The 23,503-nt window shown below is 42.4% G+C and overlaps 1 protein-coding gene across 3 annotated transcripts in view; it reads right to left on the minus strand.

Moving 5' to 3' along the window:
• Positions 1–23,503, minus strand: part of ZFYVE26 (zinc finger FYVE-type containing 26) — a 72,965-nt gene that overhangs the window by 27,287 nt on the left and 22,175 nt on the right. For all 3 annotated transcript variants that reach the window (XM_045014202.1, XM_045014199.1, XM_045014201.1), the window contains 12 exons: positions 21,983–22,134; positions 20,413–20,611; positions 19,588–19,851; positions 19,295–19,414; positions 17,288–17,452; positions 16,360–16,587; positions 13,792–13,897; positions 9,336–10,075; positions 8,977–9,173; positions 8,171–8,275; positions 7,203–7,325; positions 4,968–5,144 (listed from right to left, as the gene is read on the minus strand). In XM_045014202.1, coding sequence (XP_044870137.1) covers positions 4,968–5,144; positions 7,203–7,325; positions 8,171–8,275; positions 8,977–9,173; positions 9,336–10,075; positions 13,792–13,897; positions 16,360–16,587; positions 17,288–17,452; positions 19,295–19,414; positions 19,588–19,851; positions 20,413–20,611; positions 21,983–22,134 — 2,576 coding nt within the window. The remainder of the gene's footprint in view (positions 1–4,967; positions 5,145–7,202; positions 7,326–8,170; positions 8,276–8,976; positions 9,174–9,335; positions 10,076–13,791; positions 13,898–16,359; positions 16,588–17,287; positions 17,453–19,294; positions 19,415–19,587; positions 19,852–20,412; positions 20,612–21,982; positions 22,135–23,503) is intronic.

The following is a 23,503-nucleotide window of genomic DNA, read 5'->3' on the forward strand; positions in this document are numbered from 1 at the left end:
CCCCCAGTTTGAGAACCCCTGATCTAGACCATCCCTGACAGGTGTTTGTGGAATCTCCATCGCTGGAGATTAAGAGCAAATTAGACAATCTCCCTAGGCAATTTATTCCAATGCTTAACCACCAGTTAGGAAGTTTTTCCTAAATGTCCAACCTCAACCGCCTGCTGCAATTTAAGCTTTTTGTCCTATCCTCAGAGGTTAAGGAAAACAATTTTTCTCTCTCCTTGTAACAACCTTTTATGTACTTGAAAACTGTTATGTCTCCCCTCAGTCTTCTCTTCTCCAGACTAAACCCAATTTTTTCAATCTTCCCTCATAGGTCATGTTTTATAGACCTTTAATCATTTTTGTTGCACTTCTATGGATTTTCTCCAATTTGTCCACATCTTTCCTGAAATGTGGTGCCCAGAACTGGACACAGACTCCACCATTTGATGCCCAATCAGTTTGGAGTACAGCAGAAGAATTACTTCTCGTGTCTTGCTTACAACACTCCTGCTAATACATCTCAGAATGAGATTTGCTTTTTTTTTTTCCCTTTGGCAAGAGTGTGTTACACTTTTGACTCATACTGCCCATCATGGAATATGGATTATAAATTATAATTCTATAGTATGAGACAATATATTCATGTAATGCTTAAGAAAAGTTTTGTAAATGAGTTCCAATAGTTCGTGGATTAGGGACCCAATCTTATGGGGTTGCAGGGGCTTCTGTATAGATATTTAGGTTTATCTTTCTATCTACCCAGTGGGACTCGGTGCTCAGTCGAGAAGATACCATCAGAGATGATTAGTTTTGCAGTTCTCAAACTTTGGATTTGTGTCTCAGAGATAACAAGCTTTTTAACAGCAAAAAATGTTTTTAAATAAATTAATATATAGAGGTGAGAAATAACAGACCTCAACCCTATTTCCCTCTGCAAATTTGTGTACACAGAGTCAATCCCTTACCTCTCTCTAAAAGTGCAACGTTTCAAAAAGTTCAATGAATAGAAGTTTGTTGGGGGTGGAATAGATCTGGATAAGAAGAAGTCTGGAGATAAATGTGAGAAGGGAGGGACAGACAGTAGAAACAAAAGGGAAACTGTTTGAGCAGCATATTCCAGAAGTCTTCAGGTCTTTATGAGTGTAGCCTTCATTGATTTGAGATCCACCATATCATTCTTTAGAAAGAAAACCTATAATGGCAGCAGGCCATAAAAGAGACCCAGTTTGGGAACATTTTAATGAAGTTCCTCTACCTGTGGGTAAGACAAGTATGCGTGCAAAATGCAAACAGTGCAACAAAGAAATGCAAGGCCTGGTTGCCCGAATGAAAAAACATTATGAGAAGTGTTCCTTCTCAGGAGGAAGCTGTGTTGAAGAAGATGATGAAAGGAACATGTCTAAACATGCAGGATCTTCAGGTTGGTAAACTTTTTTATTTAATACTTCTTTCTTAAGGACTGCCTGTCTGTCTTCTGGACTATTCTTGAATTCTCATGTTTGAGCAAAAAATATAGTTGTTAAACTATGGTACTAGCATTTTAGATGCAGTTGTGATAAAAAAATAAATAGCTGAAATAGGTAGATCTTCCTTTTACAATTTCACCTTTAAAGTAGTAGTGAGTGTCAGTGAATACGAGTAATACTAAATGAGCAGTATGGTAATAATAATGAAATAACTGCATTGACTTATTTTGTTTAGGAGAATCCATCCTCAACATACAGGATTCTGAAGACTATCCACCTTCAAGATCACCATAATTTTCTATAGTTTCAGAGTTATCTGCCAATGATAGTGTTTCAAGTCACATCATGTATGTCACATAGCCACAGTATATCACCTGTAGCAAAATGGAAAAAAAAAAATCTCCATCATCCAGAAACAATCATAGATAAATTTGTGATAAGAACCAGCAGATTACAAAAAGGGATAATTGATGAAAAAATTGTCCGGTTTGTTTATGTAACAAACTCTCCTTTCCGTATGATTGAGAACCCACACTTCATTAACATGGTTCAGTCATTAAGACCAGGATACAGTCCACCCAACAGAGCAGATGTTGCAGACAAATTGCTGGATAAAGTGTATGAAAGAGAAATTGAGCAGTATGCAAAGGGTCTAGAGGGTAAAATTTTTAACCTGAATCTTGATGGGTGGAGCAATGTCCACAATGATCCCGTTGTATGTGCTTGTGTGACAAAAGAAGAAGGGAACGTCTTCCTTACAGAAACAACTGATACATCAGGAAATGCACACACAGCAGAATACTTACAAGCAGTAGCAGTAAAAGCTATAACAAACTGTGGAAAAAAAAATCAAATGTCTAGTACACAGCTTGGTCACAGACAATGCTGCCAATGTATCCAAGATGAGAAGAAATTTAGAAGAGCGTGAAGAGAGTCCCAAGCTAATAACATACGGTATCAGTGCTCATTTGATGCACTTCCTAGCCAAAGATGTCAGTGTTCCAGAAATAAAGGCTAATATTGTTGAAATTGAAAAATATTTCCATAACAACCACTTTGCAGCAGCTGCTCTGAAAAAATTGGGAGGAACGAAGCTAACTCTCCCACAAGATGTGCGATGGAACTCAGTAGTAGACTGTTTTGAGCACTATATCAAGAACTGGCCTAATCTGATCACAGTTTGTGAACAAAATCATGAAAAAATAGGTGGCATTGTCACAGCCAAAGTTCTCAACATTGGGCTTAAGAGAAATGTTGAACACATGCTGAGCACCCTGAAGCCTATTTCTGTAGCCTCAAACAAAATGCAAGGAAATAGCTGTTTTATTGTTGACCATGGTGAAATTTGGAAGGAACTGAGTGAGATCTTAAAAGAGAAATATGCAATGACAGAGTTAAATTACAAGCATTAAAAAAACCAAATGGGACAAGCACTACCTCCAGCTCATTTTCTTGCAGATATTATCAATACTTGGTACCAGCATCAAACCTTAACTGCTGAAGAAGAGGAGTTGGCTATGATATGGAGATCCAGCAATCATCCCAACTATAATAAACTTCAGAGCTAAGGGTGAACCATTCAAGAAATATGTTTGCTGATGATGTTTTAAAGAAAGTCACACCAGCGAACTGGTGGAAGTCACTTAAGCACTTGGATTCAGAGACTGTTGAAGTGATAATCTCACTTTTAACAGCAGTAGCTTCTTCTGCCAGTGTAGAAAGAATATTTTCCTCTTTTGGCCTAATTCATTCCAAATTGAGAAATCGTTTGGGACCTGAAAAAGCAGGAAAGCTTGTTTTTCTTTTCCAGATTATGAACAAATAGGAAATAGGAAAATGAAGGTGAAGATGACTGAGTTAGCTGCAGAAACCAATATTTTAAGTTTCTCACGTTGACCTGGCTGACAGTCAATTTAATTTTTTTTTAAATGTTTAACTATTTTAGTTAAACAATTTTAACAAAAAAACCCTGATTTTTTAAAAAATTGAATATTTAACTAAATTCAAAAATTCACATGCTTGTTTTGTTAAAATATTATATGCTTGCTGTTGAAGAAAAAAATCCAGAATACATAACGTTTTAGTTAAATAAAACAATTTAAATGTCTGTCTGGTGATGTTCTCTCCTCCTAATACAGCATGACAAGAAAATCCTCCAAACATTAATGATTAATCTGTTGAATTGGAGATATTTCACCTCCCAATGACTTCATAAATATCTGCTTCAATTACCTTTGGTAAGTGAAATAACCAAACAATCAATCATTCATTTTCTGATATAGTTGTAAAACTAATCTGAAAAGTGTTCAAAATAAATCACTTTAAAAATGTAAAGTGTGTACCTTCTAAAAATTAAACCTACATCGCTCTCTGAGTTGTGAAGAATATGTATTAAAGGTTATAACAACCAACAGGAATGCACTTTTATGTAGAAATCCATGATTAAATTGAGTCTTCCTGACCAGTGATTTAAATCATGATTTAAATCAAATCCACCCTGGTTCCTTCTTAAGTGAAATACTTTGCATTTGTCCTTATTGAATTTCATCCTATTTACTTCAGACCATTTCTCCAGTTTATCCAGATCATTTTGAATTTTAATCCTATCCTCCAAAGCACTTGCAATCCCCGCCCCACATACACACTTGGTTTTGTCCGTAAACCTTTTAAGTGTATTCTCTATGCCATTATCTAAATCATTGATGAAGATATGGAACAACCGGACCCAGAATTGATCCCTACGGGACCCCACTTGATATGCCCTTCCAGCTTGACTGTGAACCACTGATAACTGCTCTCTGGGAATGGTTTTCCAACCACTTATTCATCCACCCTATAGTAGCTCCATCTAGGTTGTAGTTCCCTAGTTTGTTTATGAGAAAGGCATGCGTGACAGTATCAAAAGCCTTACTAAAAATCAAGATATAGCACATCTACTTCTTCCCTATCCACAAGGTTGGCTACCTTGTCAAAGAGAGCTACTAGATTGGTTTGACATGATTTGTTCTTGACAAGTCCATGCTGACTTATCACCTTATTATCTTCTAGGTGTTTGCAAACTGATTTGCTTAATTATTTGCTCCATTATCTTTCAGAGTACTGAAGTTAAACTGACTGGTCTGAAATCCCCCTGGTCGTCCTTATTTCCCTTTCTGTACATTGGCACTACATTCTCCCTTTTTCTAATCCTCTGGAATCCCCCTTCCCCTCCTGTGCTGACTATTCTCTGCTTTCAATGGCCCATAGAGTCCTGAAGCTGCTCTGATGATCCTGGAAGCTACAAAAGCCCCAAAATTCAGCATATACAAAGATGGCTTAAGGCCTCCTCTTCCTTATCTCGCCTCCAGTTCATATACTTGGTTCAGATAGGTACTGAGAACTGGTACCTGGGTCTCCCACCTGGTACTGCAGAATTCTCCTCTCAGGCCTACCACCAGGTGCTTGTAGAATTAGTATGTATTACTGTAAATGCAGAATGGAGTGAAGCAACTGGGATTCTGTGGCTTTGCTCACCTTTGATCCCATGTAGAGAGCCTGGATTTCGTTATGGCGTGTAGCTGTCAGGTACTTGTAGAAGTGGGTAGTGAGATAATTTGCTAGGAAGTGAGAGGCTGCCAAGCTGGGATGCTTGTCAAGAGACTGTTCGCTTATCACAAGGCGCGTATCAGAGTCTTCTATTCTTTCTAAGAGCTACAAAAGCCAAGAGAAAAATGATGATCCTGATTACATGGCACGGAAAGGCCTCGTAAGCTCCATTTACCTTGTGTGGAGCAGGATATTTCCCCCCTACACTAGTCTTTCAAGCATTTTATCTAAATCACAACAACCTCTTAAAGTACCTGACGGTGTTTTAATCACCTCTGTGTGCATATTACTGCACAGCCTAACTGCCCTCAACTTAATGATCTATGATTAAGAACAGGTTCCTAACAATTAAAAATAAACAGATTTATTGCAAATTAATTTAATTTAACAGGAAGTGAGATATAGAAGACCAAAAATTAAGAGTCAAATACTGAATCATCAAGATGACTCCTATGTTACAGAGAACTATGTTTAAGGTTAAGAGGGCACTTGATTTCATTTTCTCTATGTTATTTTAGTAACGGTCCCATGATTATTCAACCCAAAAGAATTTTGCTTTCGCAACTCATTAAGTCAAGGCAGCAGTGAAACCAGATTGGTCAGTTTCACTTCCTGGTTCTTCTGCACTAGCAGCACAAGAATGTTCCATTATAGTTTCTAAGGTTGAATCCAAACCAAGAAACCCTGCATATTCATTAAGTTAAAAACGCCATGAAAACATTTTTGTTATTAGGATTTTGCAAAATCCTTTTTTCCCCATAGAATTTAAGATCTGGGCCTCATAGTATCCTTTCAAAAGAAGCTTGCTTTATTAACACACACACCCGTCACGAACCAGAACACTAGCAAAAGAAAGGCGGCTTTGTTAGGACCTAGGGCATGTCTGCACTAGAAACTTAAGTCAACCTGTGTTAGGTCAACTTACAGTCACTGCAATAATTACTGCAGCATTTCGTGTCCACACTACCCTCCTTCTGTGGGTGGTGTGTATCCTCACCAGGAGCGCTTCCAGGGACTGAAGAGGGGCAGGGTAGGGGGGCTGAGAGCCTGGGCTCTTGGCTCCCCATCGCTGGAAGCCCGGCTTTGCCCCCTGGGCTCCCAATAGGGAGCTACGCACCCAGAATCCAGGCAGCTCCAAGCTTGTAGTGGGGAGCAGGGTAGGTGCAGCTCGGCTGATAGCAGGAAGCCCTGATGGGGGGCAACCAGGCTCTAGCTGGAGCCACTCACTCACCCTGGGATGACTGCCCAGTTTCCTCATCAGTTTCACAGCTCCATACTGCAGCTGTGAAATTGACAAGAATGACGGCCAACAGTCAATATAAGTAACACAATGTCTACACAGACACTGCGTCACCCTAATTACACCGACATACACCTATGCCGCTCATGGAGGTGGAGTTTTTAATGTCAGTGTAGTAAGGCACTTACATTACTACAGCCTTGCTCCCGCCAATGTACACAGTCATAATTAGGTTGACATAAGCTGCCTTACGTGAACCTAACTCTGTAGTGTAGGCCAAGCCTTAGTGGCATCAAAAGTGTTCTTTAAAATGAGTTGCCAAAGTGTAGCATAGGGGCCAAAAGTGCCCCATGTAGACAAGTCTTATGGTATTTAGTGTTTTTCTTGAAGCCCCAACTTCAGAATCTTAGCTTTCATTTAGGGGGGGGGGAAAAAAAAAAATGTGTAGCCCTCATGGTTACAGAGAAGAGACAGAAAAGTTGACCCCTAAAGACCTGAAACCTACCTAACTATTTAGCAATTAAGAACCTAAAATGTATTATTTCTGAAGTGTCATGATTCACAAGATTGGTTTAAAAATGTTAGGGGGTCTATTGTGTTTTTTGAATGCTTGGGGTTGGCAATACTGTTGGTCCACAATGTGTAAAAGTTGTCGAAACCTCAGCGTAGAGGACAAAGACTAAAGGTCTCTGCATACAATATTCCACTTTGATCAAAGTGGCCTGGCAGTATTGTGTGGTGAGACCTGTCATCTGTACAGGTTTAATCTTTGTAACGAAGAGTTCAGCTGCAATCTACATTTATGCAGCCAAGGCTTCTGGCAAGTAGCCTAACTAAGGGCTGCAATAGCAGCGTTTGGGTACCCTTGTTTACCAGTGACCTACCCTTTGAAGATAGCAAGGCAAAAACAGCCCTCTGGTTACCTGCAAAGCCTTGTCAGTGTCTCCCATTTCCAGCAAGTGCAGGAGGTGCTCCTGGTGAAGGCTGATCAAGTGTTCTCTTGGGACAGGGTATAAGTGACCCCATTCTTCACACAACTCATAATCCTAAGGAGAAGGAAGGCAAACAACAGCCCCCTTCATTATGGCTATTCATGCCCATGCTCTAATTAACATTTCAAGGTCAGCTCAGTAGTCTTACGGTACTCTTTCCTCCAGCAAGAAATAATGACAACTCCAGGGTTGGACGGGTCAGGGGAGGGTAATAAATGATATAGTTTTGCCAGAGTCCCATCCTACACTGAGCTAACTATTGTAACCTGCCAGTGGAAAAAAAAAAGGCATTTTGGACAAATATTTTTGTAAGTGTTCTTGGATTATACTGAGAATTCCAGCAAGGTTGTTAATAGTTTCAGAAGGATATAGTCCATGGGCTCTACATCACTGGTTATTTTATGCTGTCCATACCTGTATTTCACCAACAGCTGTATTTTTAACTTTAAAAATTCTAGACAGAGCTTACATTTATTTGAACTTAGAAGAGTTGTTTTTTTTTAATTCCCAGTATAGCACACTCACTGCATATTGCTTATTCTTCCAAGCATTAAGAAAAACCCATCTAGCTTTGCTTTTCCTTGACAAGGACAGCATGTTTCTTACACACATCACTCAAGAGAGTCACTCCTTGTCGGATTTCTGAGGCAGAATGGAAGAAATGGATTATGTATGGGAATGAAATTAGGATAAAAATTATGGGAGTGCTTGGTTTTCATTTAAATCCTGACATTAAACAAAGATTCCAATTAGATTCTGCAATACACAATTTATTAAGAATTTTTCTTCTTGCCCTGTGAACTCTGTTGAAACAAGCATCTAAAAACATTGCTTAACAAAATGTAATATTGCCACCATTTTCTAATTTTTAAACACAAAAGCCATGTAAGATGCCATACCTTTGCTTCCAGAATAACACTCATGATGGCCTGGGGATCATCAATGCAGGCTTCTTTCAGATCTTGCCAGTCATTCCATGTTGGGACATCTTGCAAATTCAAAATCTAATAAAACGTTAGCGTTTCTATGAATGATTGTTTTAAACAATATTTCTTCAAACTCATCACCGGACCCAGGCAGACAGCTGAACTGGTTGCATCAGGAGTTAGCCCAAGCCAGGAAACTACATTTATCATACTAGAAAGGGTCCGGGAATCCTAGGTGAATCCACTTCAATTTCAAGGACTAGATGAAAAGATTCTATCACAGAGGTTTAAACCCATTAATATATATCTGTCTGAAGAGATTGCTGGTAGAGTTCCAGCACCAGTTATGCTATGAATAGGCCAAACCTACTGGATAAGCAGGCAAGAGTCTGGATTCCTCAACTTCTTAGGCTTGTAAAACTGGGATTGAAAATTCAGACAAAAATAAGCTCTTGGAAAGTTTCAGTGATTGCTGCCTCTGTGCAGGTTGGAGGAAAAAGAGACCCTGAAAGAATGGACTCAAGTTCTTCGGGTTTTTTGTGCTTTTGTCTCCAGTATTCTCTGGAAACAAAGCACAGAGGCAACTGGAAAGGAAAAATTATGGATGAGGGAAGGAGAGAGTTAACCTGACATTTCAGCACTTCCAGAAAGCTGACCAGTTTTAATTTTGTACATGGGTTTGGGGAGGATGTTTTATGTGCCAAAGGGAACCAAGGGTTAAAGAAGCTTTTAGGCAGATATACTCCATACCTAGTTACTTAATAAAATGTTTTTTGTACCTGTCGATAAACCTGCAGTTCTCCGGTTTTGCTCTGCAGATCAGACTTCAGTTCTTCAGTTATGCCAGCATCACAGATGCAGTACGCTAGGATTTCCAGACAAGCCTCAAGGGGCCACCTGTCCAGGCAGCGCAGGGCCAATCTACTTCTCAACATCGCATCCTTCACTGGGAACAGATACTGCCAACCGTCCTTACCTGTGAAAAGACAAGCTACCAGCATGAAGCCCAGCTTCTATGCTTTGGGGAGCAGGGGGAGGATTTCCATTCTTTGGATTTGCCCACGGATCACCAGATCAGTCCCCAATTTCCAATCCCTATTTCAGACTGTACACTATAAAGAAAACTCATTCCCTTTACCGTCAGCAGTCGCACAGCTCAGCACAGCATCCCTCACGCTGGTCAGCTCCTCCATATCCTGACTGTACAGGTCCAAGACCTTCAGGGCTCTGGGCCAGTCTTTTGCAGCGAGCGCTTGCTCAAAGACTTCCATTAATACCTCGACAGCTATAGTAGAATGCAAGCCCAAAAGGACAAGCGACATGTACGGCTTGCCACAGAGGCCACTAACCAAACCACTACCCTCCTCCTGGGGATCCTGAAGTGGCTCAGACATGGTGAGAAGAAAACTCTCCAGCATCAAGAACTCCTTCAGTAATGTCTCACATTCTTTGGAAATCTGCTCCAGGCCCAAGGGGACCTCCCTCTTGCCCCGAAATTCCATCCATGACAGGCTTGGTTTGGGGACCTTCTGTACCTTGGATGCACAGAGACACGCCACAGTAGCCATTAGCTTCGACTGACACTTCAGGAAGGCCAGGGAAGAGGCAGTGAGCGTGTGCTGGTTCAAGTCAGCCAGGGAAGAAGAGGGCTGAGTAGAATCCTCCTCAGAGTCCATAGTTGGATTGTGGATAGGTATCTCAACATCCGGCAAACAATGGTAGGCATGAAGATGTGCTAGGCTGCTGATGTTAGTCAAAAGAGACCTGGTCTGGCTGCTTTGCCTGGCACTGCACAAGGACAGTGGCTCACAACAACAGTTAATGATAACTTGCTGCACATTTAAGTTCAACTCTTCTTTTGCCAACAGTGAAGAGAGCCTGGAGGAGTGAAAACAGCACCAACTTAGCAAATGCACGCGCATAATACCTTGCACTTACACAGGATCTCAAGAAGTATTACAAACATTAACTGTCCTCAACAGTTCTCCAAGGTATGTACTATCCCCTCTAACAGGGGAAAATGAGACTCCAAGGTTGTGTATTGCCTAACATCACAAGGATTCAAGCAGCAGAGCTCTGAAGAGAACTCAGAGTCACAGCAGCTATTTCTCTGCTCTTACCAATAGACAACATGGCCTCAAAGTGAGCATCTACCTTGTTAATTAAAAAAAAAAGGGCACTCCCAAGTCAGGCTTAATATCCTTTCCAACTGCTGCGTGTGAGTGAGAATCACCAGGATTATGCACCTAATCCTATTTATAACCTTACAACAGTATATTTTGCTCAAAATTTGGAGTAAGGAAGGAATGTCCCCCAGTACAGGGTGACAATGGAGACGTTGGGGTGTTTTCCACCTCTCTCTGGGGCATCAAACAGGGAGTATCATTAAGAATCAGGTGGGCCCATACCACCCATTTCCTCAGCTCCTTCCCACTGCCTATATTTCTGTGAACTGTAAGTTTCCTGCAGATAAAGTCATTAAAATGCATAGCCTGGCAACCCATCCCACCTTGTAACTAAACCCTGCATTTATTCCTCTGTTTTTGGAGGGAGACTGAGAAGGATCCCCAAGGATCCTGCTGAAAGAGTCATATCAGCCTCCCCCACAGCAAAGTACTGGGCACAGCCTTTCTGGAGCTAGTGGATTCCATTCCAAGTGTTGGGGGGACAGGGAGGACGATTGAGAACAAAACAAAGTTCCCACCTCTAGCAGCTGCAGCACTGCCAGTCTGCGGAGGTCAGGACCCAGTGACTACCTGCCTAAAACAATGTACCACGATCTCATTAGAGCTCAATTAATGGAGTCTGCCAGGAAACAAATGGGATGGAATATGTAATTTAGCCAGACTACAGAAACTTGTTAAGCACAATATCAACTCTCTTTGATAAAGGCCCAATGTTGGGCCTACAACAAGAGGGCTTTTTGGTAATATGATTTACTCCAATTCTTAGTCATCACTCAGAGGCAGATTTACAGTAAAACACAGGGTGCCCTAGCACGGGGCTCCCCCAATGATAGGGGTCCCCAGGGCCAGGCAGCTGCAGGGGCAGAAGCTTGGTCCTGCCGGCTCCTGCTGCAGGCTCCGCGCCCACCAGCAGCCAACCTTCCCCCTCCCCCGACTCTTCCCACCTCCTCCCCCGAGCATGCCGCGTTCCCATCCCTCCCTCTCAGCGCTTCCCCCGCCACCAAACAGCTGTTTGCCAGTGCTCAGGTCACTCCGGGAGGGAGTGGGAGGAGGCGGAGAAGAGGCCGGGGGGAGACTTAGGGAAGGAGGGGGAAAATCAAGGCAGGGTAGAGCAAAGGCAGGGCCCCACACTCCCTCTACACATCCCCCCCTCAGCCCCCTGCCATGAGCCACTCAGGGCAGGGGGCTGGGAGGACCCCGACAACCCAGCCCACATCCCTAGCCCTGACTCCCGCACCCCCCTCACTCACCCCCAGCCCCCTGCCCTCCCGCACCCCCAGCCCTGACTCCTGCACCCCCTCACCCCCAGCCCCCTGCCCTCCCTGACTCCTGCACCCCCTCACCCCCAGCCCCCTGCCCATCCCGACTCCTGCACCCCCCCGCCACATCTTCACCTGCACCCCTCGCACTAAACAGGAGCTGCCCCAGGTAAGCGTTCCACACCCCAACCCCCCGTCCCAGTCCTGAGCCCCCTCCTGCACCCTAACTCCTGGCCAGACCCCCACCCCAACGTTTTTTTACTTTTTTTTTTATAAAGCGCTCTTAGCTAACTATTATAAATCACTTTGGATAACGGTACAAACAATATTTGGAAAGATCATTAAGTGGTCCACCAAGACCCTCAGCAATTTTCAAGTGGTCTGTGGAAAAATAAGTTAGACTACAAAAACAATCAAGGTACCTCACTTTATTTTCATTTAGTTCCTATTACTTATAGGAGGAGGAGGAGGAAGAAAAAAAAATGAAAAATGGGAGCGGGGGGAAAGATAAGAGAGAATGTTCTTTTTCTTGGCTGGGTCCCAAGGAGGGGCCCCAAAAATGAAGCTGAGCACAGGGCCCCACTAATTCTAAATCCACCACTGTAATCACTGAAATCATTTGAAAACGTACAGGGCACTACTCGGCAGCAGGGCAGTACCAAAGATGTAACAGATGCCAACACTGTAAAGTTATAGAATTTGGAAATGGCAGCAAAGATAAAAAGTACAACAAAATAGGAACAGAAGAGGAGTGAGTTTTAAAGCTTAAATCAGGAGTCGGCAACCTTTCAGAAGTGGTGTGCCGAGTCTTCATTTATTCACTCTAAGGTTTCACGTGACGGTAATACATTTTAACGTTTTTAGAAGGTCTCTTTCTATAAGTCTATAATATATAACTAAACTATTGTTGTCAAGTATCAGAGATGTAGCCGTGTTAGTCTGGATCTGTAAAAAGCAACAAAGAGTCCTGTGGCACCTTATAGACTAACAGACGTATTGGAGCATGAGCTTTCGTGGGTGAATACCCACTTTGTCAGACGTGTAAAGTAAATAAGGTTTTTAAAATGTTTAAGAAGCTTCATTTAAAATTAAATTAAAAAGCAGAGGCCCCCGGACCAGTGGCCAGGACCCAGGCAGCGTGAGTGCCACTGAAAATCAGCTCGCGTGCCACCTTCGGCACCCGTACCATAGGTTGCCTACCCCTGGCTTAAATGCTTCATGGACTAGCTGGGTCCATAAGATGTTTCTTGGAGGAAACAGTGGGCATTTACGTAAGCGGGGAAGTTATTCTGGGAAGATGTGGTGGCAAAGAACTTGAAAATGTAATGAACATTTACTATAAGCTATTATTGGTGGACTGCTCTAGGGTTGGTTGTCTTTTAAAACAGACTTAGTAAAATCCAGACAGAAGTATACAACTTTGTTAAGTTTATTACCTTTTGCGCAAATATCTCCAAATGGCTAAAATGTAAAATATACAGTAAACGCCTGCTGCTCCAACAGCTGAACTGGCCATGGCTGTAGCAGCTAAGAGAACTTCACCCTAAAATTTCATGCAATAAATCCCTTGTCTGATATACATGGCTCAGGGCAATACCATGAAAGTTCCTTCAGTTTGGTCCTCAGTACAGTGAATTACATAAAGACACTGAACAGCTTATAAAGTATTATCATATACTGTCTCATTTAACACCTGCTTCAGTTATCAAGTCGCACACTTTCAGTACTAGCCCAATACAGAATTTAGAGATGGAAAACGTGCATTAGATAATCCAGTCTACTTGCCTGCCAGTGTAATATCCATGCCCAGAAGTTCTCAAAAGTGATCTTGGGAAACAATTTTATTTTTGTTACATGTATAAGATGTGTGACCACTGTGCTCAGAAGTCAGACATTTTCAATTTAAAAACCACATATCCCTAGATCTCTCAGTTCAATTCCCAATGGCCAGTCGTTGTCTAGGTCACAAAACCATAAGTTTCACTAATTGTGATCCTCTGTGGCCATCTCATTAGAGAAGCCAGGGACTAACGCCTTCCTCAGATCTAGCAGAAGCCTGCTCTGCAGCCGTTCTAGTCATAGAAGACAGAGTCCAGCTCAGTTCATGAGCACTAAATTAATCAGTTAAGTATTCATGAAAAGCACCAACCTGTCAGGAGGAACTTGTCTCTCAAACAAGAGCAGAGAGAGCAAGTGAGATGGGCTCTGCTGTAGCAGTATGAAAGGGTTCCCAACCTTCACCTCTGCAGTTTGATCTACAAACGTAAGAGAGAGACAATTTAAAAACAAAAACAAAAACAAAACAAAAACCCCTAAATTAATGTATTACACAGACTGAGTTCTATTCAGCTAATCTGTACACTAGGCCTCTGAAGCCTCTATGCTCAAAATCACCAAGGCATGAGGGCCACAGTAATGAAGCAAGTTGGCAACCCAATGACCTAATTGCTCTGACTCTGATGTGCCCCACAATCTTTTGCACCATGTGGAGGAGGCAAGAACCAGCATAGTGCCTTCTGACATCTGAGTAAGACCTGGCTGCAAATGGCAGAGCAAATCTGCTTCAGCATGAAAAACACTACAGGGAAAAATTGTAGCAGGAGCTTGGCAGAGTCACAACACATGCACTATTATAGTGATCTGGTTTATTAGAATTCTCTAGACACGGGTTAAACTTTATTTTCTCAGCCTATTTTTTGTTTTCTTGCCTTGAAGCAAGAATTGCTGCTGCTCTTACAAATGGAGTGAAAGGTTGGGATAATTTCACTGACACGCAGAGGGTAGCTGTGTAAAGCTTCTTACTTGTACTTGTCCCACAACTTAAATACTACTAGTATTAGTAGTAATGCTGTTGGGAATTTTTTTAAATTATGTCAGCATAGTTACATTGACCAGGGATGTGAAAAAAAAGTCACACCCCTAACAAACATAGCTATGCCAACAAAACCCCCAGTGCAGACACAGATTTACTGATAGAGGAGAGCTTCTGGCAACACAGACAATGTGGTTCAGGGAGATGGTGTTTCTACACTGACATAAAAACTCCTTCTGTTGGTGTAGGCAGAGTCTACACTAGGGGGCTATGCCAATATAACTCTGCCAGTATAGGCTCTGTAGTGCAGATATACCCAGAGACACCCCTTCTAAACTATTCTTCCACCTCCTAAAGCATCAGGAAAACACAAAGCACCACTGGACTATTACCACACATATCTCCAGTTATGGAAACATGAAGTCATGAGAGGTTGTATTACATTGGGGCATCAGTACCTTCCACACATACAGTAACCAGACATGCCAAACCCCCGTGGGGGGGGGGGGGGGGAACAATGCAGAAATTGGGCTTGTATTTGGCTTAATTGGCTTGTGAGTTGCTTGTTGGCTAGTTTTTGGCTTCTAGCTTGTTGCTTGTTTGGCTTGTAGCTTCTTTTTTTTAAATCAGCATCTGGCAAGGGGGGGCAAGAGTCAGGGGTGCACAGCGGGCCCACCACAGTCCCATACTGCATGCTGGGGGGGTCTAATCTCAGAATGTTGGGGTTCTTAGGGATTGGCTTGTTTTGAAATGGGATTAGCTTGCTTTTTGGCTTATTGTGAAAGTTGGGGTGCTTATTTAACATGTGAAAGTTGACAACTGTGACAGTGACAGGTCCTGTTAAAGTGAAAGTATGAAAAAGGTTCTGTCATCTTCCTTTTTCCTCTACCTCACTAAGGGATGTAACTTTAGAAGGCAATTTATTGGGAAGCAACTCTTAAACCAGATTTGTGGAGTTCCACATTAGAGCAGCCCAGTGACTCCAGATTAAACTGGCTTGGTTTACAAGTAAACTGACAGTTTTTTTTCCTCCTAACTGCGAGCACAATATACTCAAGCTAGGGCTCTTCTGGCTCATGTGGTATCACCACTAAGTGTTCTATGAGAACATTCTGCCCAGTTACATCTACACAGCCCCATTATCTTCAATGCTCTCGCTACCCATCAAAGAAAATGGAAAGACTCCTATATAGTAATTTTCCAGAATGGAATCATACTATAAAAAAGTTAGATAATGTCACCTCCTTGTGACAGCCTTGTGTAGCAGGGCAGTAACCCCACTCTGGAGAGAAAAGGCTAGGCTGATATAGGGCCAGCTGTGGCTGCTTCCCCAAAAAGGGCTGTGAACCAGGAGCTAAGTCAGTCTCTCTCTCTAGCTGTAGAGGGAGAAGGACCTGGCTGTCTGGAAGAGAAGGGTACCAGAGTAGAGCAGTGCTGGGGAAAGGCAAGAGGAGCTGGGGAGCTCTAGCCTAGTAACTCCCCAGGCTGCAGGCCTTGTGCAAGGCCTACAGAGGTACTGGGGCTGCAGAGGTGTAACCTGGGGTTACAGGCACAGGCAGCTGGTCTAAACCCCCTTGGCAGTGATAAGTTGTTTACAGACTGCAGTCTGCCCCAGCAAGCGAGGGGCTAGATGATGACTGGCAGTAGCCACTGAGGCAAAGTGGGGATAGAGGATTGGGGGTTCCCCTGGGAGAGGGGGACCCAAAGTGTGGGGGTACTGCTGGGGCAGAACCCCGAGGTAAAGAGCACCAGGGTCCAGGAGGGACACGGGGTCCAGCGGCAGGCGAGACACCAGGCAGTAGGATGTGCGCCGTATGCTGGAGAGCTAATTCCCTAGACGACCAGCAGGAGGCGCCGCACCGATGAGTCTTTGCTTCGCTACACTTCTCAATAGAGACACATCACCTAGCTCTGTATTGAGGCTCCGTAGCACAATAGCAGCAAGCGTGTTAATATAATCGAAGAAGCTCTTCACACAGTCTGTCCTCACGCTGCTCACTGGCATGGTCTGAATGTGTTGGTCCAGGGTTTTCAGCAGAAGTTGGATTTGATTACGAATTGGATGTGCCTCCAACTCTGTAGGCTTCAGATATGTCTGTTCTACTAAGTTGGTGATCAGGCTCCCTTTGGAGTCTAGTAAAAAATAAATCAAAATTTGATTAGAACTAAAATACTTAAAAATACAGCACTGACAACAGCAGGATTCTTAGGCTACCAAAGTTTTACTGATGGATACTCTTGTTTACTCTCACCTTATTGGGCAGCAACAACCAAATAAAGGAAAAAAAACAGGAGAATCAGAACTACCATTTGTTTAGTTATTTAAACACCCAAGTGTTTTGTTTTCCTCTAAATAGACTGTCAGTTTAAAAGTCATATCTGTTTTTAAAACAAAATTACTTTTTTTATTTCCATCTCAGCTTTTTAAAACCGAACATTTAAAAAAAATGAATTTACTTTTCATCATTTACATTTTGCTTTTCTCTCTGCTTGAACAAATCCAGCCTAATCAGTTTAACTTTTGCTACTGGTGAGCTTCTAATTTTGGTACAATGGCCCACTGTTGCAAGGTTTGTATTGCAAAAGCTTGGGGGCAGAGGGGATTTTAAATCCCCAAAAGTGTGTTTGCATTTACATTTTAAAAGGTTCACAATAGCATTGCTACTAATACGAGGTTTTTAAAAACTTATTTTTTATCTTGTCTAAATTGAGGAACTAAACTACTAGGCTGTATTCCTTTACATCTATTTTAAAACTTGTTTGTTTGTCCTTTTAAACAAGCACAAAGACGGTTGCAAGAGTCTTTAATGCTAAGAGAACCCATGAAACTCACCTGGAGAATCTTCAACATTTGTCAGTGTTTGCAGGACTTGATCTAGGTGCTGCGATAAAACAATCTGATTAGCAATACAGTCCTCAGTCAGAGCTGGGTAGCACATCTGCAGAAGGTCCACAATAGTGCATCGAAACAGACTACTTATTTTTTCATCTGAGACCTCTGTTGAGAAACAAAGATCAACAATAATGATAATTAATACTGGCCACTAAGCCTTGTGGAACTAGAAGACACACAGAAAGAGAAGCTTTGCACTTCTAGTTAACCAATTCAAAATCAGTGCACTTGGGTAAGCCATAGAGATGATGTAGCTAGCAGAGCTAAATTTTCCTAGAGGGAATTCAGAGGCCAGAGAAGGAAGTGTAAAAAGCCAAGATAAAGATACCTGTGCTATCATGCCCTCCCAAAGCCAGAGGGCACTGTAGTTTAAAGGGATGACAATTCTGTGTTGTATTTAATTGTATCATCAGTCAACTGTCCATCCTTGGCTTAATTCCTCTTCTGTTAGCATGCATTTTTCTCTCCCACTCCCCAAGGTATTCTTTTCATGTCTGTTGCCTGTATTTCTTCTCTCCTCCTCCCTGCACCCAAATCGTTATTTCTCTGCACTGTGCTCTTAAAAACATCTTTTCCATGTTTTATGTCTCTGTGCCTCCCCAATGACCATCCCCCAGACGATTCACTCTGCTCCCATCTGCCCTTTAGGGTATGGTTTGGTCCACTGCGATGCAAGTGCTGGGCTAGTAGAATGGGAGTTAACAGATCCCGGGTTTGTTAACATAAGGCTTGAGCATCTACACTCATTTGTAACCCCAGGTTAGGAATTGTTGTCCCAGCCTGGGGCTCCAGCACATGCATTATGTGGGCTGGAGTCCAAGCACCCATCTCAGATTTCCTAGCACCCTCCAAAATGTGGCCACTCTGCACCATGAACAAAGGGCTAGTGTGGAAAAACTTGACTGTATACCAAACTTGACTGTCCAGAGGACAAAGAAAGTTGGACCATGAGATTGTGGAATACTTTTGGCAGACTTCTTGGCTTGACTCAGGCTTGAACCCTCCATCCTTGTGGGGTTCCTGATCCAAGCCCTGGATTAGCGTGATTTGTGTGCAGACAGAAAAGGAGGTTAGAGGCTTGAGCCTGAGTTCAGACCCTGGGCTTACTCAGCAGTGTAGACATACCCTTAGGAAACAGAGTAGAAACTCACGCCCCCTTACCTCCTGGCTCTCCATCCCCTCCAATGAAACTCCAACCCTTTTGCTCTCTGGCTCCCATTACCCTCCAATGAAAGAAGCAGTTCTAGTCTTCAGCTCTGCCTTCCCTCTTGAGAAGCTGCTGCTCTCTGGTTCCCTCTCTGCGGAAGGAGCCTGCTGCTTCCATCTCTCTCTTCCCTAGCCACATGCCCAGCTCAAGTCAGTTTTTCACATTTTGTATGCTGGACAAGATTTTCAAAGATAGATGTATATGTGTACCCAAAACTACTCATGCAGCAGTCAACCTAATTTGCAGAGAGAAACACGTATGTGCTTCTGAAAGTTTTAGTGCATGCCTGTGCCACAGAGAAAAACATGAAAAGAGTTGACAAATTTTGTCATTCCAAGTTTAAAAAAAAAAAAAAATCAAACCCATCAAATTTAATCATTTATATTAAGATCTTTTAAAAGCAGTTCCCGATGGCTTCTACATCTCAAGCTATACTTTTCCATGGTGCTTTATGGAAATCTTTGGAAGACTGTTTAATGAACAACTACTTAGCTATATATACTTATCCATTGTGGTAAAGACCAAATCCAGTCTATGGATTTTCAGTACACCCAAAAAAGTTGCTGATACATTAAACAAATACTCTTCCATAATACAAAGGGAACAGACACCAATTCAGCATACAACAAAGAAATTTCAGAAGCAACGAACTCTGCACATGTACTCCCTAGCCCTGGAAAACTAGCAACCAATATAACAAAAACCAAAACCCTAAAACATGCAGAAGGGAAAACACTTACCTGATTTGGATTGTCCTTGTGACATGCAAGGGTAGTTGAGAATTTTATTTATTTGTTGAAGAACTGCTGGGAAACCCCTTATACCATCAGAGTGCAGTAGAATGAAGTCAAGTCTGCGGCCTACAAGCAACATTGGATAAGGGAGGGAAAGCAGGGGTTGAGGGTGGAAGACATATGACAGAGTTCATTAAAACTCCTTGTTACTATGAAGTACAGTTATTTTAAAACTAGAGAAAGCATACAGGCATTTTTTCCAAATCCCACACAGCTGAACAGAGAAAGGGGAAACCTACCCCTTGTTTCAAGGCTATTATGTAATCGTCTCTCTGCTGTTTCCAACAGCTGTTTGCAGGTTTTCCACAGGTGGCACTGAGTACAAGCTAAGTCAAATGCTGCCATTGCTGAAGGGCTGAGGTCTGCCACAACTTCACTCATAGGATCTGTATGCTCCAGCTGGATGCTGCTAGTCCAAAAGTTTTCTTGGAGAGTAGGGACAAGGCTTCCAGAGGTGGCAAGCAACTTATCAGTAACATCAGAGATGGAATAAAATACCATACCTAAACAATCCAGCAAAACATGCAGTCACTGGTTAAACTGAACAAATATTCTATGTCCCATAATGGATAATTCTTTGGTCCTTTACTAATGCAGTTCAGCATCTAGTCAGCTTTTTGGACCAGTGCTACACATGGAACAGAGGTTCACACTGAGCTATTCATAAAGATGCTTGGTTAATTTCCCTGAGTGGTTACAGCTAATTTAGAACCCAGCAACATGCCAGTCTGAATAGCATGTTGTCAGAACAAAGTAAACACCACCTTGTACTCATCAACATTGACTATCATGTTGCCCAGATTTGCAACTTTGTAAGGTTATTCTGAAGTTCCTCAGTCATCTCCAGGTTTTAAAAGCCTAAATAACTGTTACCCATAGATTGCCAGCTCCCTGTTGTTCTAATTTTCTAGGCCATTAATATAAAAAGGCCAGTTTATTCCTCCAAGCAATCATATTACAGTCACCGCTGTATCATCTGAGCTCTTGTTCTTCCTTATTTGTTTTCCACCTCTTAGGCAGATTCCCCATCTCTAATTTGTAGGATTCAATCATTCAATCCTTACCTGCCGCTGCTGCACTCCCAATAGCCTGAAGTGTTGAGCGGCCACTGCCAGATCTCCTGATGCCTCCAATACCATCAGCTGACTGATATGCAATTTTGTGCTCCACTTTTGCGAGCTCCCGCACCACTTCTTGATAGCGTTCCATGAAAACCAGCTCACCATAGCAAGCCGAAGACTCCAGATTAAACATCAAAGCCACCTGTCACAGGTAATAATGAATGCAAGTAATACCATACATCATCCAAATACTGTTTGAAAGGCCACATAACATTTTACTAAACTTTAAAAAAACCTCAACTGAAAACAAACATGAGTAATTTCAGCCCACGTGGCAATTTTATTCAGAAAGTTATAGATGCCTGAAAACAGAGATTTATAATGAAAGCACTTTTGCAATTATAGCTATATAGCTCTGCTTGCAGGTGCCATTACATTGGATTCACTTGAACAACAACTAACTTAAAGATGTTACAAGGCTCCAATACATTGTACATTAAAAGGATGAATTAGCTAGTCCCATAGTGTAAGTTAGTTCTTATGAGCCAGGGAATACCCTCTAGAATATTCTGAAGTTACATTAGCAACCCACACAACCATCAGGGGGAACATCAGTTAAACCCTGTTCACATCAGTGTTGTACAAACACAATATAGCAAAGAAAACAGATCTGTTAGCCCCAGGAGAGGAAAATAAAAATACCATGTTTGCTAACTGGAATTGTTTAAGGGCTTGACATTTACCTACTGCTGACGCAAGGGTAACTATGCAAAAGCACTTGACAATGTCCCTCTCAATCTTAGCCAGACCACTGCACTTTCTTGAGGATTCAACTGCCAAAATACTTCAGGCCAGTTTTTCAGAAAGGCAGCCTGAAAGCTACGTGCAAAAATGCACATGCAATTGTAACTGAGTGTGGCAATAGAGAGGCACAATTGCATGCACAAGTTGGCTATTTGCACATGTAAATGAGGGGGCTAGGAGTCAATGGCAGACATCTCTGCACATAGACCTTGGGTCTCCTGTTCTGACAGCTTGGCCACAAAACACACCTCCTTTACCTGCCCATAAAGCAAGTGTGTCATACACACCAGTCCAAGCCAACAGCTAGGGGACTACATACTACAACTTGGCATAAACGTGGTGGAGTCATGTTTTTTGGATCAGTGACCAAAAAATAGCTCAAATACTGCCTCTGATTCAAAAGTGGTGTTTCACACATGGGCTCCTCATTTTCTTCCTCACCCAGCTGGAACACTAAGTTAGGCCCAGGCCTGGTAAAGTCTTTGCAAACTTTGAAAACCCAGGTGAAAAAGAGGGTATTTTTAAAAGAGAAAGAAAACTTCCCTGAGAGTAGTGGCTTAGATGCTTGTTTCCCTCCTGCTGCTGGATTCCCTCTGACACCTGAATTTGGAAAGCATTCTCCCTCATGTGTGTCCTTCAAAACCCAGCTGGCTGACACAGTAGAAATTCAATACAAATCTCCTCAGACATCACCAGCACAGGCTTCCATACAGAACCAGTTTCCAAGTTTTATGTAGCAGTGATCACACACACACACACACACACTTACCTGATGGGCTTCTATAAAGTTCCCCCTCAGGATACAGGAGACTAGGAGTGACTCAGGTGGGGAGAGCATCATGGGGATGAGGAGGTTCTGCTGCTGAGGCTTCAGCCTACCTTCCAGGTCACTCCAGCCAGACACAGTACTGGTACTTCCCTCTACAAGAAGAAAGAGAGAAACAACATGCTGGGTTATAATGGAAACAAACTTTTCATCAGGCACCAGTGCGTCTCGGCTTTAATATGGAGGTGGGGAATTTGAAGCGGGGTTTACAAAACAGTTGTAAGGGGTTGTATTGTCTGCTTTAAGTGACCAACATAAAGCTGGTCATGATTACATATAATGCCTCCCACTGCAAAGAATCCAAAGCACTTTACAGAGATGAGTTCACCCATCACCTGCCTCTGTGGCAGACCCTGTTTAATAGGCACTGCAGCATCACACAACTATTTAGGCCAGAAAATGAAGAACATTTTCAGTTAACAATCCTACTGTTATATTTTTCATGGGATCTTCAATAACTATTACTGATCTGGACCTCAGTTTTATAATTCACCTGAAGGATAGCACCCCACAGAAGCTGACCCTCCCCAAGCATCAGCAGGGACACTGGCCCGGTAGTAACAGAGGGATGAGTCTCAGGTACTGAATCAGACAACGACGTTGATATAGAACTCTAGGTGTTCATTGATGGTCTTCTAATCAAGTGCTGACCTGGTCTATTCCTATTTAGCTTGTGAGATCAGCCAAGATCATAGCCTGAGGTGACAGGCACTCTGTCAAGTAGCAACTGTGACTGCTGATAGGACAAAGAAGCTGAAAGGCAACTTCAGGTCCAATCGACTCTGTATTCCATGGAAAAATACAGAGTTTTTATACAGCATCATTCAGACAAAGCACTCCAGAACAATTCCCAACAGACATGAGTCAAGCAAAAAACCCATGGGCTTGAGAGGTGACGAACCCACACAGCCATCAACGAAGTCAGCATGGCACTTAGATACCACAATGCCAGATGCCTTAGAAAGGTATTTGGGGTCAGCTCAGGCTCTGGATTGGTGTGACTTTATCAGTGAGCTTTTAAAGGCACAACAGTGAGTCACAGTTCTAGCTCTTACCACAACAGTAACTCCATCCAAACATACATATTCTGTATTAACGCACTAGCTGCTAAACGTACGAGATATATATTTATATTGTAATAAGAGGGAGAAGACAATTCAGCGCCCTGGTACCCCAGTGTTTGGAAGAGGGCAGTTGCAGTCCTTTAAGCCTTTTTATGAATTTAAATATTTTATATTCTAAGAAGTCTGTGGCCTCCTAAAGGTTCACAATTGTCACTAAGCTGCATTACACAGCCATTTGCAAAATCACAGAAGCAGCAAGAGAATGCTAATCTTCCTGTTCCAAAAAGAACAGGTCCATGGCATTCAACCTAGAATTTCTGTTAAGAGGAGAAAGTCAAAGTCTAATGACTCCATCCTGCACGGAGCAGTGATGTGCACAAACCAATCAGTTAATTTCAGT

The sequence above is a fragment of the Mauremys mutica genome, chromosome 4, assembly GCF_020497125.1.
Source record: "Mauremys mutica isolate MM-2020 ecotype Southern chromosome 4, ASM2049712v1, whole genome shotgun sequence".
Classification (NCBI taxonomy): Eukaryota; Metazoa; Chordata; order Testudines; family Geoemydidae; genus Mauremys; species Mauremys mutica.